This window comes from Halichoerus grypus, chromosome 1 (assembly GCF_964656455.1).
Source record: "Halichoerus grypus chromosome 1, mHalGry1.hap1.1, whole genome shotgun sequence".
NCBI lineage: Eukaryota > Metazoa > Chordata > Mammalia > Carnivora > Phocidae > Halichoerus > Halichoerus grypus.
In genome coordinates this window covers 47,522,081-47,542,031 of record NC_135712.1, presented here as the reverse complement: position 1 = coordinate 47,542,031, position 19,951 = coordinate 47,522,081, and the positions used below count along the sequence as shown (strand labels likewise).

At 39.4% G+C, this 19,951-nt stretch overlaps 1 protein-coding gene and 1 non-coding gene across 3 annotated transcripts in view; one reads left to right on the top strand and one right to left on the bottom strand.

Annotated features, from left to right (window-relative positions):
- Positions 1-6,820: 6,820 nt before the first annotated feature.
- On the top strand, positions 6,821-6,924 carry LOC118546784 (U6 spliceosomal RNA). The gene has a single exon (XR_004922760.1). It is a non-coding gene; the product is annotated as a U6 spliceosomal RNA (small nuclear RNA).
- Positions 6,925-7,652: 728 nt separating this feature from the next.
- LNP1 (leukemia NUP98 fusion partner 1) overlaps positions 7,653-19,951 on the bottom strand; it is a 32,529-nt gene continuing 20,230 nt past the window's right edge. For both annotated transcript variants that reach the window (XM_036109698.2, XM_036109700.2), the window contains exons 3-4: positions 12,410-12,640; positions 7,653-8,164 (exon numbers count right to left, since the gene is read on the bottom strand). In XM_036109698.2, the coding sequence (XP_035965591.1) occupies positions 8,015-8,164; positions 12,410-12,640 (381 nt within the window). In that variant the 3' untranslated portion in view covers positions 7,653-8,014. The remainder of the gene's footprint in view (positions 8,165-12,409; positions 12,641-19,951) is intronic.

The following is a 19,951-nucleotide window of genomic DNA, read 5'->3' as shown; positions in this document are numbered from 1 at the left end:
AATCTTTAAAAAAAAAATTTCCTCAACTGAGTAGAACTTAAAAGCAAAGTTCAAGTAATACAAAAGGAAGCTTGAGAGTTAGTCTGAGTATAGGTCAGTAGAAATATGAGACATATAATATATGTAAGTTTAAATTTCCTAGTAGCCACATTAAAAACAGGAAAAACCAGATTAAGCTAATTTTAATAATATATTTTATTTAACCAAATATATCCAAAATATTATCATTTTTGTTGGAATGAAGATGAGTTAGAAAGGGCCCAAAATAGGGTAGTGGCAATGAGAATGAAGAGAATTAGGTAAAACCAAGTGACATTTAGAGGCAAAATAGGGAGAAATTGATGATTATTTGGCTGGAGAAGGAGAGAAGTGCAAGATGGCTTCAAACCCAACCAGGTTCTCATGTGACAACTGGTAAATGATGCTACCATTCACTGACATAGAGAACACAGGAGGAGGGGCAGATTGGGGGCAGACAGTGCAAGAAATCATAGTTTACTTTTAAAAAGATGAGTTTGAGATGCCTGTGAAACTTGCAACTACTTCTAAGTCCAAGAGCCAGCTGTATATGTGAGTGTGGTGGTCTGGGGAGAGGTCTGCACCACAGGATAGATTTGGGGATCTTCCACTTGTACGTAGTTGATGCCATGGGAATGTTTGAAATTCCCCAGAGGGAATAAGGAGTGAGAGAAGTGCCCAGGCAGAGCACAGAGGAAAATCATCATTCAAAGGATAAGGATCCCTCACCAAAGACCAACCAAGAGTGATCAGAGGTCCCAGGAAACGCAAAAGAATATAGGTCACAAGAACCAAAGAAAAAGTTTCAAAAGGGACAGAGTGGACAGCGGTGTCAGATGCTGCCAGAAAGTAAGCAAGTAAGTCAGCAGAGGGTTATCTTCACAGAAGTTGACAGTAGGGACGTCATGGGTGACTTTCATGAAAACATTTTCTATAGAGGGTAGACTGCCTCTATCTACCCTGTGCTGCAGACTGAAGACTGAGAAGGAAATGTAGGCAACTCCACAAGTTTTCGATGAAAGGGAAGATAGCTAAAATGGTAACTATTGGATATCAAGAAGGATACCTATTGGTATACTATGAGAGAAGGTTTTTAAGACAGAAGGATCTTCAGCATGTTTAAAAGCTATTGGAAAGAAACAATTAAAATTACGCACTCGACTTACTGATTTGAAAAGATGTTAATGTTATATTGGTAACTGAAATGAGCTCATGCCTGAAAAAAAGTTTTCTATGTACGTGTGTGTGTATACACACAGATAATACTCTAGACAGAAAAACGCCAAAGTATTAACCATATTTATCCCTGAGTAGGTAGAATAAAAGGTTTTAATTTTGGGGATGCCTGGGTGGCTCAGTCATTAAGCGTCTGCCTTCAGCTCAGGTCATGATCTCAGGGTCCTGGGATGGAGTCCCGCATTGGGCTCCCCGCTCAGCGGGGAGCCTGCTTCTCCTTCTGCCCCTCCCCCTGCTCATGCTCTCTCCCTCTCTTACTCTTTCTCTATCAAATAAATAAATAAAATCTTTTAATAAAAAGGTTTTAATTTTTATTATTTTCCTTTATCTGTATTTTTTATTATAGGAAGTGTCTTTTTAGGATATAAAAAAAGGCAATAAGCTGACAACTTCCTTTTCAGAGTGCCCCCTTTTCCACGTGCTATGGTCCTGAAAATGTACTGAAAATAGACTTCCTTCCAGTTTGATGAAATATACTATAAAATTACCTATCATGTTTTTTACAAGTATTGCTATCCTTGAGTCTAGGGAGGGGAAGAACCTTGCCAGGCAACCTGGGTGAGCCAGCCAGCCACTCCATCCAGGTGTCTCCTCTTCCCATGGATGGGCCACCTCTCCCCAGACCTTTCTATATTCTATGAGCAGACCATCCCCAAATCTGAAACTTGGTTGTCAAGACTGAAAAGTATATGAAGCAAGGACAGGGAAACAACTGTTTTCTTCATAACTACAGCAGAATGCAGACCTTGATGGCAGGTCAGGCCCCTCCTCCCCCTCAGTGGTGGCAAATAACAGTCAAACAGCACCAGGTAATAGCTTGACATCATCTTTTACACGTGTGAAAAAGGATCATACTGCATTAAAAGACCACATGAATGTGCCAATCCAGAATGGATGAAGGTACAAGTTGTATGAAAATTGAGAATTTTCACTCAACATCACTCACTATCAGGGAAATGCAAATCAAAACCACAATGAAAGTGGTCCACTTTCTTACATCACACACAGAAATAAATTCAAAAGGGATGAGAGACCTAACTGTGAGACAGGAAACCATCAAAATTCTAGAGGGGAACACAGACAGGAACCTCTTTGACATTAGCTATAGCAACTTCTTACTAGACACTTCTCTGGAGGCAAGGGAAACAAAAGCAAAAATAAACTATTGGGACTTCATCAAGATAAAAAGCTTCTGCATGGCGAAGGAAACAATCAACAACACTAAAAGGCAATCTTCAGAATGGGAGAAGATATTTGGAAATGACATATCTGATAAAGGGTCAGTATCAAAAATCTTTATAGAACTTATCAAACTCAACACCCAAAAAACAAATAATCCAGTTAAGAAATGGGCAGAAGACACAAAGAGACATTTTTCCAAAGAAGACATACAGATGGCCAACAGACACATGGAAAGATGCTCAACATCACTCATCATCAGGGAAATACAAATCAAAACTACAATGAGATATTACCTCACACCTGTCAGAATGGCTAAAATTAACAACACAGGAAACAACAGGTGTTGGCGAGGATGCAGAGAAAGGGGCACCCTCCTACACTGTTGGTGGAAATGCAAACTGATGCAGCCACTCTGGAAAACAGTATGGAAGTTCCTCATAAAGTTAAAAATAGAACTACCCTGTGACCCAGCAATTGCACTACTAGGTATTTACCCAAAAGATACAAAAATACTGATTCAAAGAAACACATGCACCCCGATGTTTATAGCAGCATTATCAACAATAGCCGATTATGGGAAGAGCCCATGCCCATTGACTGACGAATGGACACAGAAGATATGGCAAATTATATATATATATGAATATTACTCGGCCATCAAAAAAATGAAATCTGCCATTTGCAATGATGTGGATGGAGCCAGAGTGTATTATGCTAAGCAAAATAAGTCAGTCAGACAAAGACAAATACCATATGATTTCACTCATATGTGGAATTTAAGAAACAAAACAGATGAACATAGGGGGGATAAAAAAGGAGAGAGGCAAATCATAAAACAAATTCTTAACTATAGAGAACAAACTGAGGGTTGCTGGTGGGAAGGTGGGCAGGGGAATGGGTTAAATAGGTGATGGATATTAAGGAGGGCACTTGTGATGAGCACTGGGTGTCATATGTAAGTGATGAATCACTAAGTTCTACTTCTGAAACTAATATTATACCATATGTTAACTGGAATTTAAATAAAATCTTTAAATAAAAAAATAAAACCACAATGAGATGCTCACACCTGTCAGCATGGCTAAAATCAAAAACACAAGAAGCAAATGTTGGTGAGTATGTGGAGAAAAAGGAACCCAGAACCATGCACTGTTGGTGGGAATGCAAACTGGTGCAGCCACTGTGGAAAAGAGTATGAGTGGTGGGGGGGTGGGAGGGATGGGGTGGCTGGGTGATAGACATTGGGGAGGGTATGTGCTATGGTGAGTGCTGTGAATTGTGTAAGACTATTGTATCACAGACCTGTACCTCTGAAACAAATAATACATTATATGTTAAAAAAGAAGAAGAAGAAGAAGAAGAAGAAGAAGAAGAAGAAGAAGAAGATAACAGGAAGAGAAGAATGAAGGGGGGGAAATCGGAGGGGGAGATGAACCATGAGAGACTATGGACTCTGAAAAACAAACTGAGGGTTCCAGAGGGGAGGGGGGCGGGGGCATGGGTTAGCCGGTGATGGGTTTTAAAGAGGGCATGTACTGCATGGAGCACTGGGTGTTATATGCAAACAATGAATCATGGAACACTACATCAAAAACTAATGATGTAATGTATGGTGATTAACATAACATAAAAAAAAAAGGAAAAAAAAAATTAAAAGTAAAACTACCATATGATCCAGTAATTGCACTACTGGGTATTTACCAAAGAATATGAAAATGCTAATTCAAAAGGGTATATGCACCTCTATGTTTATTGCAGGATCACTTACAATAGCCAAAGTACGGAAACAGCTCAACAGTCCATTGATAGATGAATGGATAAAGAAGATGTGGTATATATATATATATATATATATACACTTTCTATACAGCCACAGAAAAGAATGAAATCTTGCCATTTGCAACAACATGGTTGGAGCTAGAGAGTATAATGCTAAGCAAAATAAGCCAGTCAGAGAAAGACAAATACCATATGATTTCACTCATATGTGGAATTTAAGAAACAAAACAAAGGGGAAAAAAGAAAAACTAAAAAATAGACTCTTAACTGAAGAGAACAGATGATTACCAGAGGGGAGGGGGACAGAGGGGAATGGGTGAAATAGGGGAAGGGGATTAAAGTGAACACTTATCTTGATGAACACTGAGTAATGTACAGAATTGTTGAATCACTATATTGCACACCTGAAACTAATTTAACACTGTATATTAACTATACTGGAATTAAGATAAAATTTTTAAAAAGAAAATTGAAAAAATACAAACCAAAGATAATTGCTACTTTACTTTTCTGTTTTCCTCTTCCTTTTTTTTTTTTCTTTTTCCTTTTCCTTCTTTTTAGTGTCTATGACAAAGTTACTTTGTGCCTTACATAAGCAACCAGTTGTAGTATTATTACTAGTTTGGGGAGATATTCTTTACAAAATGGAGACTCTGGCTGCCCTTGGGTATTTGAAGAGCCAAGACAGAAACAAAGAATAAATAGAGAAAATGGGCAGGGGACCTGAATAGACATTTTTCCAAAGAAGACATGCAGATAGCCAACAGACACATGAAAATATATTCAACATCACTAATCATCAGGGAAATAGAAATCAGACCACAATGAGATACCACCTCGTACCTGTCAGAATGGCTATTATCAAAAAGACAAAAAATGACAAGTGTTGGTGAGGATGTGGAGAAAAGAGAACAATTGTGCACTGTTGGTGGGAATGTAAATTGGTACAGCCACTACAGAAAACAGTGTGGCGGTTCCTCAAAGAATTAAAAACAGAACTACCATATGATCCAGCTGGGCATCTATATGAAGAAAACAGAAACACTAATTCAAAAAAAAATACATACCCCTGTGTTCATCACAGCATTATTTACAATAGCCAAGATACAGAACAAACTAAGTGTTCACCAATGGATAAATGTGTAAAGATGTGGTGTATATATACAATGGAATGTTAGTCAGCCACAAAAATATGAAACCTTGCCATTTGCAACAATATGAATGGATCTTGAGGGCATTATGCTAAGTGAATAATAAGTGAAACAGAGAAAGACAAATACTGTATGATTTCACTTATATGTAAACTCTAAAAAACAAAACAAATGAACAAATAGAACAAAACTCGTAGATACAAGGAACAAATTGGTTGTTGCCTGAGAGGAGGGGGGATAAAGGAGTGAGTGAAATGAGTGAAGGGGATCAAGAGGTACAAACTCCCAGTCATAAAATAAAAATTCATAGGAATGTCATGTACAGCATGGTGACTATTGTCACATATTGTGTTTCATATTTGAAAGTTGCTAAAAGAGTAGATCTTAAAAGTTCTCATCATATGTGTCTGCGAGAAAAACTTTCTCAAACATACTAATTTTGTCTTAAGCTAATTTCAAAAAAAGATCCATACTGGGGTGCATGGGTGGCTCAGTCAGTTAAGTGTCCGACTCTCGATCTCAGCTCAGGTCTTGAGCTCAGGTCTTCATCTCAGGGTCGTGAGTTCAAGCCCCACATTGGGCTCCATGCTGGGCATAGAGCCTACTTAAAAAAAAATTTGAAAAGGATCCATACTAAGAAGGGAGGACCTGTATGAATTGTGGAAGTAGTTAAGAAATGCCATGCTTCAGAGCATTCAGGGGAGTAAAGAAGAACTGATAGTTGGTGGTGACGGTTCCATGGGTGTATACATATGTCCAGACTCATCAAATTGTGTACATTAAATCTGTGCAGTTTTGGGATATCAATGATACCACAATAAAGCTGGTATGGGGTTGGGGGTTTTTTTGTTTGTTTTTTTATTTTATTTTATTTATTTATTTGAGATAGAGAGTGAGCGAGAGAGAAAGAGAGCACAAGCCAGGGGAGAGGCAGAGGGAGAGGAAGAAGCAGGCTCCCCACTGAGCAGGGAGTCCGACGTGGGGCTCGATCCCAGGACCCCGAGATCATGACCTGAGCCGGAGGCAGATGCTTAACGACTGAGCCACCCAGGCACGCCTAAAGCTGGGTTTTTTAAAGGAAAAAAAATGTTCTCATCATAAGAAAAAAAAATGTTATAACTATGTGTGATGATGGATGTTAATGAGACTTACGGTGGTGATCATTTCACAAAGTATACAAAAATCAAATCATTATGTTGTACACCTGAAACTAATAGAATATTAAATGTCAATTATACTTCAATATAAAAAAAATATAGGGGGAGTTGTAGTATCTTTTCTTCTAGGGAAGAAAAACAGTGATAGCATATGGCCTCAATGTGCTAATTAACCCAATTGTGGTAATCATTTTACAGAACATACATATGTCAAATCATCATGTTTGTACAATTTAAAACATATAATTTTATTTGTCAATTATATCTCAATAAAGCTGAAAATTAAGAAAAAAAGAAGTACTCACTTCAGCAACACATACACTAAAATTGGAAGGATACAGAGATTAGCATGGCCTCTGCATAAGGATGACACGTGAATTCATGAAGCATTCCACATTTTTTAAATAAGTCATGGGATATAAGGTAAGCATGGTGACTATAGCTAGTAATAGTGTATATTTGCAGGTTGCTAAGAGAGTAGATTTTAAAAGTTCTTATCACAAGAAAAAAATTTTGTAACTATGTGTGACAATGGATGTTAACTAGACTTATTGTGGTGATAATATCACAATATATTAAAAATATCAAATCATTATGTTGTACACCTGAGACTAATATGACGTTATATGTCAGTTATGTCTCAATATAAAATAAAAATAAATAAGTAAGAATATGGTCTCATAAAGTTAAAACCCAGAGCATAAAGCTGACATCAGAAAAATCAGTCTCCACCCGTGTAAAAGTCATTATCATAAGCTCCTCCCAGCTCCTGCTTTTCTCATTCACATCCACTCATTTCATGCACATCACACACACAAACACCAACTTAGGAGCCAGAGCTAAAGGGAAATGAAGGTCCTGCCTCAGGTTAGGACCATGAGTCAGAATGAACTGGGCTCTGGCCCTAACTCTGCCACCTCACCGATGAGTTCCCGGACGTGCCTAAATTTCCATTTCCTCAGCTAGCAAGTGAAAAGAATAGGTCCCACCTTAGAGTAGTGAGGATTATTTTGGGTAAGGCATTGAAGAACTCGGCATAGTACCTGGCATGTTAATTACCAGTTCTCATTAAATGACGGCCGTTAGACATACTTACATAATTAGTTCTGAAAAAGAAGTAAACTTAGAGTCACATCAATGCCTTTTATTTAAAATTATTTGCAAGGTTGATGCGGAAGGAGAGTTAGCGAAGATGGGTGGGTGGCTCTTTAAATATCTTTCTTTACATTTTTAAGAACAACTTATTCTATTAAAATACCTTTCATTCTCCTTAGTCCCATAAAAGGACAACAGAGCAGATCACACTCTCAACTAAGACATCAGAAGCAGTCAGAGTCAGGTGTGAGTCATGTGGGGGAGCAGCGGCCCCGACCACCCCCTGCAGTCACTCAGCCTCTGCGGGCACTCCTTCACAGCTACCACCACCTGGCCTGGCGTACTGGGGCCCGAAAACCACAGTGGCATCCGGAGACATGATGTGGAAACAAAATACTATTTGGGATCTTTTTCAAGCAAGGGGGGCATGTATGCTTCTCCATGTTCTTCCTTCCTAGGGTTCCTTCTTTCCTCCACTTTCTTTCGAGATTTCATCTCCATCCTCAGGCATTCCCTTTTGCTTCTCTCCTTTCTGCTCTCAGGTCCCTGAAAGAGAAAGTTCAGGAAAAGGGTAGAAATGTGCCGACAGCTGACAATGAGCCACATTTCTCCTAACTCTTGGAAATGAACAAAGCCCTGGTCATTTAGTAGACTTCCACATCTTAGTTTCTCATAATAAATTAGCAGAAGCCCAAGGGTGTTGCTAAAGGTTTCAGTCATAAATAAAAGGAATGGGGCTTGGGTGTCAGCTGACGATCTATGGAGGAAACTCAACCTGTACACAACTCTGAGCTATAGAGGGATGTGTTTCACAGTACGATATAATTAACAGTCTCCTGGTGCTTTCCGAAAAGGAATACGGCAAGTGAATCATATACGGAATGATTCTAACCTCCCAGTGTCTACTTCTTTAAATTACATTAACAGTAGGGTTTGTGTTAAGTTCTAATGTGAGGACTATGTAAAGAATGAAGTGTTAAGGAAATGACATCCAGGCACATTAACATTCCCCAGCTGGTTGCCCAGGGGTCCACATTCACTGATTTATTGAACACATACTACTGTTCTAAGATCAGGAGATACAGCACTAACTAAAAAAACCCTACTTCTTCGATATTACCCCTAGGGAGAGCATGACAATCAATAAGCCTAAAAAGAAACAAGAAGATCACAGATAGTGATAATTGCAATGATAATGAGCAAACAGGGTGACATGATAAGGAAGTATGGGGTGGGAAGGGGGAAGGCTTCTTCATTTCCATGGTCAAGGAGCGTCTTTCGAAGGAATTACTGACTAAAGAATGGCATTGATAAATGTGGCGATGGCATCTACCTACACTTCTATTTTTAAAAATAAATAACATCATGACTCTCCCCCTCCTCCATGTGAACTGGAAACGCTGGGGAACACCCAAACGTCTATCAAGTGAATATGCACTGTGATGAGTACCAATCAGATGAGCAAAATCATGACTCAACCCTGCAGGCTGAGTTATGAGGCTGTCTGATTACTGCGGTGATGTCAGCTACTCTTCAATGCTAAATTGTTTTTATACCTAGATTATTTCATTTCTATCTATATTGGTCCATGTGACTGCCAAAGTCACAAAGCGAAACAAATGATGAAGTTGAGATACAGGTTAAGAGAAACTTAAAAATTGTACTAGTTCTGTAAATGTGCCCCCAGATTATTTTCATTAGACCTAGCAGTTGTATTAGATCCATCAGCCTGATCAAAGTTCATATGTAGCAGTCATGAATATCTCCAGTACTTATAAGAGCAGTATAAAAAAGAGAAAATACAGTGATGATTATTTTCAAAATAAAGCAATGGCTTTTCCCTTATTGAGAATAAAGACTATCTGAGAAATGCTTGTAAATAATGAGCTGAAATCTTTTTTCTTGTATCATTATTTAGAAACAAAATGTAAAAATTATCAAAATAAGACAATTGAGGTTTTCAATACCAAAATGAAAGAATTTAATATTGTTGGTCGTGATCAGGTCACAAAATTAGTTTCCTGATCTCTTTTTTTAAGATTTTTATTTATTTATTTATTTATTTGACAGAGAGAGAGGGAACACAAGCGGGGGGGGCGGGGGGAGAGGGAGAAGCAGGCCCCCCCACCGAGCAGGACCTTGGGATCATGACCCGACCTTGGGATCATGACCCAAGCTGAAGGCAGACACCTAACGACTGAGCCACCCAGGTGCCCCAATTTCTTGATCTTTTTGATGCTGAAGGACATAAAATTTTAATCTACACATTACTCTACATTTGGCCCCCAGCCAAAATATAAATCAGTTTTAGATTTGCTGATAAACTACACTTTTTAGTGTAGTTAGCTTTAGAAAAGTATGTCAATTGTTAAATAAGAACACGTTTTAAACTATATGTATGCTCTAAATTTTTAATTTTACACAAGGATAAACTTTATAAAATACTCTTTAAAATTGATATAAAATAAAATATTTAATAAAAGTATTTATCCTATATGTTTATATATGTAACATGAAAAAAAATTAAATGATTTTGTAAATTCCTAGCAGGTTTCTAGGTATTATATGGAACTGTGAAAAGAGTTCTTGGGTCAAAAAGTTGAAAATGCTGTCTTAATTGCCTTGGTACTCAAAAGGAAGAGCTTGGGAAATGAAATATTAGCTAACATTTGATATTTTAGGGATAATGTGATAAGTATCTCTTTAAATAAGAGAACTGATTTCATGTTTACACACTGTTAGGGCTTATAATATTAGCGAATGGTATCGTGTAAGCAGTTACATAAGATGTGTTGTTACATATATAATTTTTTTCTGAGGACATCAGAATCAACAAAGAATAGTTCAGATTAAAATGTTTTTCAAAATACACTTATACTGTAACTCGCTCCAGAAAAAACTTAAGGCAGATATGTCTCCTGAATTAATATAATTAATGACTTGAACATGTAATTTTAAAACAGGAATTCTGGCACTCCTGTTATATTCCTGCTGAAAGCTCAGAGTCTAAATCTAGTCATGAGGAAATATCAGATAAACCTAAACTAGGCATCACTCTAAAAGATAGCTGGCCTGTATTCTTCAGATGTCAGTGTCATGAAAGACAAGGAAAGACTAAGGAACTGTTCCAGAATAAAATCAATCAGAGGGATGTGAAAATTGGTTGCAACACATGATCTGGAATTTCACAATAGAGAATATTTTTGAGACAACTGGCAAAATATGAACGAGATCAATAAATTAGATATAAAAGTATTGTATTAGTTTTAATTTCCTGAGTTTAATTATTATACTGTGTTTCTGTAACAGAATGTTCTCCTGTCCTTGTTTGGGGGCTTGGAAGGGGAGAGAGGACATAAGTAAATATAACACATTAACATTTGGAGGGAATCTAAATGAAGAATGGATTTTTTTGTACTACTCTTGCAATACCATTCTAAGTCTGAAACCATTTTTTTAAAACAATATAAAGAAAAGACAAAACAGGAACTCTTAATAAGATTTAGATAAGGTAACATATCGTATGTCACTAGTTTTTGATGTAGTGTTCAACGATTCATCAGTTGCGTATAACACCCAATGCCCTATTCCTCTTATGATCAGGTGGAGAGAGCAGCCTGCTGAAAGGGAATCATACACAGGGTCACTCTCTGATAAAAGTGAGGTGTCACCTACGAGGCAAAGATGCATGGTGACAGCACCAACAGCCATCACTGCTAAGCAGAAAGCACTGTGTTCAGACGGACAAAGAGGTAGGAAGCAGCCACACATCTTCCCCTCTACATTCACAGAGCGTAGCTCAAGAACCAGGTGGCAACACTCCTGGTCACTTATTTGTTCTGCCTACTACATGGCAGAGACATATTAGTATTCCTGTTTTGCAAAATAAAACCAAAACCAAAAAAAAAAAAAAAAGTTACTTTGCTCAAGGCCACTCAATGAACATGTTGCAGAGCTCAAAAACTATCCCCAAATTAATTGATCCTCTAGTGTATGACTTTAGGTATCAAGTTTGGCATCACCAATGGAGTTTCTATTCTTCACCCATTTCATGTCTATCTCTCCTTTGTGCTTTATTTAGACTCCCACAGTCACTGGGAATGCCTGGACAGCTCCTACTCCTGGAATCTTACTAGTGTTTAGAGAATTCCTTCTGCATACTTTTTAGAAGTATAGGGGAGGGTGCCTGGGTGGCTCAGTCAGTTAAGCGTCTGCCTTCAGCTCAGGTCATGATCCCAGGGTCCTGGGATGGATCCCTGCATCAGGCTCCCTGCTCAATGGGAAGCCTGCTTCTCCCTCTCCCTTTGTGCCTCCCTGGCTTGTGCTCTCTCTTGCTCACTCTCTCTCTCTCAAATAAATAAATAAAATCTTAAAAAAAAAAAAATAGAAGTACAGGGAAACACACCACCATCATACACTGTTTGCTACTGGATTAAATACGAAAGGACAGGAACAGTTGGGGTAGTTTTTCCATTCTTCAAAGAGTGAAAGAAGAACAAGTCACAATTATTTATAAGATTGACAAAGAGAGTCTCAAAGAACCAGAGGACCTTGGTAACAAAAACATTCCACCTATGGTCCTCCAGGAATTCTTCCTATACCAGGTGTCTCCAATAAAAATAATAAAAAAAACATATACATCTGGGCTATCTAAAACTGTCATTTTTCAAAGACCTCATCACTAGGCTGTAAATGAAGAAGTTAGATTTGTTCTCCTCAAACTTGGGGAGGACGAACCCTTTGGGTTTCCTTTTCTAAAGTGGTTAAATATTCAATAACTCTGTTACATACCAAAGAGACAGAGCGTTTGGTTCTAAAGCACAGTTGCTGTTCAGAGGACTCTGAAAATGCTTGAATTTTGGAACGGGAGCTTCCTTTTGATTCCAGTGGCTCCTTGAATGACTCATCCACTGAGCATTTTCTGTAATCCAGCATGTGGGTATGGCATCGAAATCCTTGGTCCTCATGAGAATGCCTTCTGGGATGGCTGTCAGACGATGTGATTCTGGGAAGCACAGGAAACTGGGAATACAGAATAAAAATTTTTGCAATATAAAGAGATGGTACAATGTTAGCACAGGGACAGAATATCCATAAATTACCAACTAAACAAATCTCATGTTGAACTGAAATTTTATCTTTTTGATCAGTAGGGCCTTCCTCCTACAATGAAGTAGAATCAATTAGTTAAAACATTAAGTAGAACATCCCAAGTCTAGCTTTGTTCATCCTTTACCATGAGGGTAGAATAATGAAGCATTCCAAGCCTTAAGCTGATATGTAAAAAGAATTTCCAAAATTATAAAAAAAAAATTTAATGAAGCCATAAATGTTTAAGAAATAATACAACGGTGAATAGTTATATGATTTCTATATGGAGAAAGAATTTCTAAGCAAAAGAACAATGGGAAAAGTCATAGGAAATATTAATTTAATTACATAAAAATAAAGCCAATGTGCATCACAAGCAATATAAACAAAATTAATGGTAGATTTAAAAACTTAAAAAATATTTGCTGCATGTCAGTAATGTTTAATAGATATCCTGAAAATAAATAAGTATATCTCACATGCATACAGGGAAACACAGAGGTCATATAATACAGTAACATCAATGTTAAAATCACAATTGGAAAATAATCAAAGGACAGACAGCTCAGAGAAGGCAATTTTTGAAAGAAATGTTCTCTCAATTTTTCTCACTTCCCAACCCGCTCCAATCCAGCTTTTGCACGCAACACTGATTTTGGTCAGGATATTGATCTCAATGTTGCCAAATTCTGTGCACTTTTGGTCTTTAATCATTCTGTAGCATTCAATCCAGTAGCCCGTGTGCCCCCCCACCCCCAGAAACAATCTTTCCTTGTCTTCTACCACTGCACCCTTAAGGGTGATCATTCTGCCATGGTGTTTTAGACATTTTTGCTCACTTCTCCTTCTAGCTGCTCATAACTTTTGGAGTTCCTCCAGGTTCTAAACTAGTCTTCCTTCCCATCCTTTCCTTACTCACATTACACTGTCTCCCTAAATATCTCATCCTCAGGCTTCAATTTCTAGCTATCATCTGATTTTCTAATTTATGTTGTTAGCCCAGACATCTCCTCTGAGTTTCTGCCCCCTCAAGTTCCCTCTGGCGAAGTATCCCACTGGCACTCACCCTGACTTGGGCAAATCTGACTTCATCACCTCTCCTCCCCAAACCTGCTCCTCACGTGTCCCCTAACTTAGAAGATGGTATCACCATTCACTCAGTTACTCAGACCCGTAACTCAGGAGCTACTCTTCACATTCTCTTACCAAGTCAGTAGATTCCATCTCTCCAATGTCTCTCAAAAACTATCCATGCTTTCCCAGCATCACTGTTACTACCGTAATCCAAGCCACCCAGATTATAGAAGGAGCCTCCCCATGGTGGACATCCTATATCCACTCTTACCCATTTATTTTGTCGTTCCCAGAGCAGCCAGAGTAGTCAGGACACCAACCAAGTCACATCTGATCACTTTTTATTTTGTACCTCATTTTGCACCACCCACACTTTCATGGATGGCCTCACTGGTTAGTCACTTTCTCCAGCTCACTTTCTCCTACCCAACACAAGGGGGTCCTCTCTGCTCATGACTGCGCACCACCCCACCTCATTATCCCAGGACATGGTTAATCATACTTCAGTCATTCTGCACTTTCACAGAAACCCTTCCCTACCACCCTGGGTGGTTCGGGTCCCAGTTCGATGCCCTGCTGGGGTCTCATACTTCTCCTTTATGATACTTATCACAACCATAATCAATATTTTGGGTGATTTTGTTACATATCTCTCCTCCATTAGACTATATGCCCCATCACATCAAGGGCTATGTTTCATTCTCTGCTAGAATCCCAGTATCCAGTGCTTTGCCCTATTCACAACATAAGTTCATTAAATATATACTAGATGAGGGGCACCTCAGTCAGAAGAGTATGTGACTCTTGAGCTCCAAGTTGTGAGTTTGAGCCCCACGTCAGGTGTAGAGATTACTTAAAAATAAAATCTTTTTTTTTTTAGATTTTTATTTATTTATTTGACAGAGAGAGACACAGCAAGAGAGGGAACATAAGCAGGGGGAGTGGGAGAGGGAGAAGCAGGCTTCCTGCAGAGTGGGGAGCCCAATGCGGGGCTCAATCCCAGGACCCTGGGATCATAACCTGAGCCGAAGGCAGACGCTTAACGACTGAGCCACCCACGTGCCCCAAAAATAAAATCTTAATTAAAAAAATTTTTATATGTAAGATGAATAAATGTAAAAGAAAAAGAAATACCAGCTGGTAAAAAATGTTGATGCTTACTAGTAGCCAAAAACTATGGAAAATGAAATAACACACAATTTTGTCTTTCAGGTATCAAAAAAAATGTTATTTAATGGTACCAACACTGGCAAGAGTGCAGGGAGATAGGCACTTGTCTTCCTTGCTGGTAGGACTACAAATATGTACATCCTTCCTAGAAAGCTGTTGGCAATGTGTGTCAGAGGGCTTAAAATATTCCCCTCCTTGGATCCATCCATTGCATTTTATAATTTGCTGAATTGTGTCCCCCTACCCCAAACTCATATATTGAAGTCTTATGTGAGTACATCAGATTATGACTATATTTGGAGATAGGGCCTCTAACAATTAAGTTAAAATGAGACCATTATGGTGGGTTCTACTCCAGTCTGACTGGTGCCCTTATAAGAAAAAGAAATTTGGATACACAGAGAGACACCAGGGATATGCTTACACAGAGGAAAAACCATGTGAGGACCAGCAAGAAGGTGGCCATCTGTAAGCCAAGGAGAGAGGCCTTGGAAGAAACCAAACCTGTTGACACCTTTATCTCAGACTTCTAACCTCCAGAACTGTGAGAAAATAAATTTCTGCCCTAAATCACCCAGTCTGTGGTATTTTGTTATGGCAGCCTGAGCAAACTAACACACATATCTAGAAATTTTCTCTCAAACAATAATCAAAAATATGGTTAAAGATTTGTAAAGCTACTAAAAGATAGGAGGTGAATTTGTATATATTATTCCATTTATTATAGGTAAGACATGGTACTGGGTGCTTTGGATAAATTGGGGAACCAAACAGGCACAGTGTCCCCCTCTTGGGGATTATTTTGGGAGATGGAATTTATTTATTTATTTTTAAAGATTTTATTTATTTGACAGAGAGAGACACAGTGAGAGAGGGAACACAAGCAGCGGGGAGTGGGAGAGGGAGAAGCAGGCTTCCTGCTGAGCAGAGAGCCCGATGTGGGGCTCGATCCCAGGACCCTGGGACCATGACCTGAGCCGAAGGCAGATGCTTAACGCCTGAGCCACCCAGGCACCCCGGGAGATGGAATTTAAACAAATAGGGCATATGCCTACAGCCCTGGCCAAATGCTATAAAGGGAAAGTTCAAGGTGCATAGAGAGGATATAACAAGGTAAAATCATGTATGTTCGGGTGGGTGTTGGAGTGGCTAGGAGGATCAGGGAAGACTTTTGTGAAGATGTGATGATAAAGATACAATCTGAAGGATGAGCAGGGTTAATTAGGGAACAGGGAACAGTTTTCTGCCTCAGGATGAGCCCCATATGTTCAGAGGCCCCTGCCACAGAAGAGCTTGCTGGAGTGGAAGGAAAAGAAGCCTATTGAGTGTGAGCATCTGGGAGAAGGGAGTGGTGGGGAGGGCTTGAAGTAGGGTAGTATCATAAGATGGGCAATCTTAAAACATACCCAAATGTTTTGAAAGGTTTTCTTTGTGCTGTGGGATTGGTTTTTTAGTATTTTCCAAGTTTTCTGCAGTGATGGTGTATTATATTATCAGGAAAAAAATGATACTTTCAAAATTTGAGACTGAGACACGGAAGGACAGATACTGAATGACTGCACTTACTTGAGGTATCTAAAATCGTCAATCCCATAGAAGCAAGAAATAGAATAGGGGTTGCCAGGGCCTGAGAAAATGGGGAAATGGGACGTGGCTAATCAATGGGTATAACATTCCAGTTATGCAGGATGAGTGAGCTCTAGAGATGTACGGTACAGCATTGTGCTTCTCGTTAACTGGATTGCACACTTAAAAATCTGCCGAGAGGGTAGATCTCACGTTAAGTGTTCTTACCACAATAAAACTTTAAAAATGAAATTTAAAAATTTGAGGCTGGGAATGAAATGAGGTTGTTTATACAAACGTTCTCTTCCATTGAGAGGCCTAAAAAGAACAGCAAATGTTTTATCACAACATAAATGGAGTATATACTTAATATCTCCTATCAGATAGGTCTTTTGGTTCCTTTGTTGTGTTGTGTGACTTTGTGGGAAACAGGCTTAAAAGAGCTCTCTCACTGATTACAGGGAGAAGTTCCCATTTTTAAATATGTGTATGTACCACGCAAGCTCTACTTTTTGGGATTTTATATGCCCTTCCAACGTAATTTTCCTGGCAAAGACATGAAATAGTGCCCTACATGCATGGCTTGCTTTGACCAAGCATGCCCTTGCCAGCCCACAGCCACAGACTAGGCTTATAGCTCTCTCTCCCACACTGTGCGGCAGGGTCTGGCCCATGGAATGGGATCCCTTCACTCTGAGCTCAGCAGCTGGGGTCCCAGACGGCAAAGCAACAAAGACAAAGCGTGCTGCCCGGGCTGCCTTCAGAGCACAACGACCCAGTTCCCTGACTGCGTACAGAAGAGTGTGCCCAGCACCACAGCTGTTTCCACTGTGACCCCAGAAGACAATTCCCAGCGAAGAAAAAACCCTAGGCACTCTTTGACCCAAGGCATAGAAGAAATTAATGTGGGGTGGGGGCGGGCGGGGGCGCCTGGGTGGCTCAGTCGTTAAGCGTCTGCCTTCGTCTCAGGTCATGATCCCGGGGTCCTGGGATCGAGCCACATATCGGGCTCCCTGCTCAGCGGGAGGCCTGCTTCTCCCTCTCCCACTCCTCCTGCTTGTGTTCCCTCTCTCGCTGTGTCTCTCTCTGTCAAATAAATAAATAAAATCTTTAAAAAACAAACAAACAAACAAACAAACCAGAAACCACATTCAAATGGGAAAGGAAGGGGGGCGCCTGGGTGGCTCAGTTGGTTACGCGACTGCCGTCGGCTCAGGTCGTGATCCTGGAGTCCCGGGATCGAGTCCCACATCGGGCTCCCTGCTCGGCGGGGAGTCTGCTTCTCCCTCTGACCCTCCTCCCTTTCATGCTCTCTGTCTCTCATTCTCTCTCTCGCAAATAAATAAAAAAAAAAAATCTTAAAAAAAAAAAAAAATGGGAAAGGAAGGGAAAGCTCTTCTCTTCCTAAGCATGTAATATGGACGGATATAGGTTATTAATAGGTTATGAGAGGGAAGAGCCTTAGATAGGAGCAGTGGCGAGAGAGAAAAAGAGACAAGGCTAAGAGTAAGCTTTTCTTTTTAAGTTATTGATTGAGCTCAAAGCAAAACACACACACACAAAATGAAAACCTAATTGTTCTCTGATCTCTAAAGTAAGAAAAATCAGCACATTTTAGAGTTAGAAAAGTTAACTATCCAACACAGGCTCTTGTCATAAATATATGGAGTTCTGTGACTGGAACTGGACATTCAGACCCCTGACTATTTCCCAGGATCTGCCCACGTCACCCCTGGGTCCCCTGCTCTGTGTTCTGCCCTCGCACTCTCTACTCTATTTGGTCAGGTGCTCATTTTTATTCCATGCTTTGTCTCCTTAAATAAACACATACTTTCTGCATATAGTCTGATAATTTTGGAATTCACTGTTGACTTAGAGAATCTAAACAGGTTAATTCAGGCAAATGCCCGAAGCTAGTATGAGCAGGAAGAGATATACGGACACTGTTTACAAATGCCCCATATAACAAATTCTGCTTAGTCCCAATAGTTTCAGGCAAACAACATTGCAACCTAAAACTGGATTCCCTAGTGGATTATCTCAGTTTTAAAGGTCTAATAGATGCTAAAATTTATTCAACAAAACTGTATTTTATAAGTCATTTGTTTTTATTTCATATTTTGTTTTCATATTTTCAACAGTACTAAAGGGCTGTTGAGATAAATAGCAAATCACAGTTTTTCTCTTTGTTTCTTCTTGGTTCTAGCTATCTGGAAACTGGAAACTAATTGTACTTCGGGTTCACACATTGTGAATACCTCACTTGAAGTGGAACATAAGAGATTAAAATGAGAGTGTGATAAACAGGTGTTTATTTATAACAGAATCATGGACAGTTAGAGCTAGAAGAGTTCCCAGAGATCATCCTGTCCAGCCTCTCTTCTTTTTTACGTAAGGAACCTGAAGCTCAAAGAGCTGTTGAAACTTGCCCTTTGTCCCTGAGTATGCATTTGGTAAGAAATCTACTTTCAAATATTTGTGTCTTAAAGAGAGGTCTCATTCCTCAATTTTGCTGGTCACGGGGAGTAAAAGAGATTGCCATACCCACCGTAATATCCCTCATAGGCATTATGCATCTGGGAACTCTGAGGCTAAAACTGAAATAAAATAACATTGCCCCAAAACGTACATGATTCTGGGGTTGACAGAAGCAAGTTGGGGAGGTATTCTCTATAGCTAGAATCCTAAGTGACTTGCAAAAAAGAAAAGCTATATTCTTGCTCTGTAACTGTGAAGCAGAGGATGCAGGTCTCTGCTGCAGAGTCTTCTAGCCGTGCAGTTGAGTGGAGAGAACCGCTGCTTGCACCTGCCGCTGAGTCCTCACCTGGTCAGGCCCACCCGTTCTGCTATCAGGAGCTTTCTCCTGCTTCCATCTTGCTCCCTAGACACTGGGTGCTCTGCTGCCCTATGGAAAAGTAGTGCTGAGGGCAGAAAAATTTGGGTTCCCTCTCCCCTCGGGAAACCAAAGGAGAACCAGAAGAAAACGTGTATCAAATTTATCAAAGGTAGTGATTTATGATGTGGAATCCCCAATTCTTTAGAGGTCATCAAATCACAGAGCTATTTTCAGTATTTCAAAAAGAGTAGTGGAAATCACACATTGATCCATGCCTGATGCTACACAGACTAATTTATAACATCAAGTTTCTTTCCTTTGGCTGGAATCATATTAACCCTCAGGAGGATTGTCTCAGGTTTATCAGGAGCTCTGAATAGTAGTTAAAGATATCTTAGGCTACTAAAAATGAAGAAATCTTCACCTAATAAATGAAAATCAGGTCCCCTGGAGGACAAGATAAAATAATAAAAGGGACTTTTGTGGGTATAAAAGGTTTAGAAGTACTGATTTTTAACCAGAGAAGATTTTATACCAAAGGCCTCTTCAAAAATTATCTAATAGAAATTCCCCTCCCCTAGTCCAGCTCTCCCCTG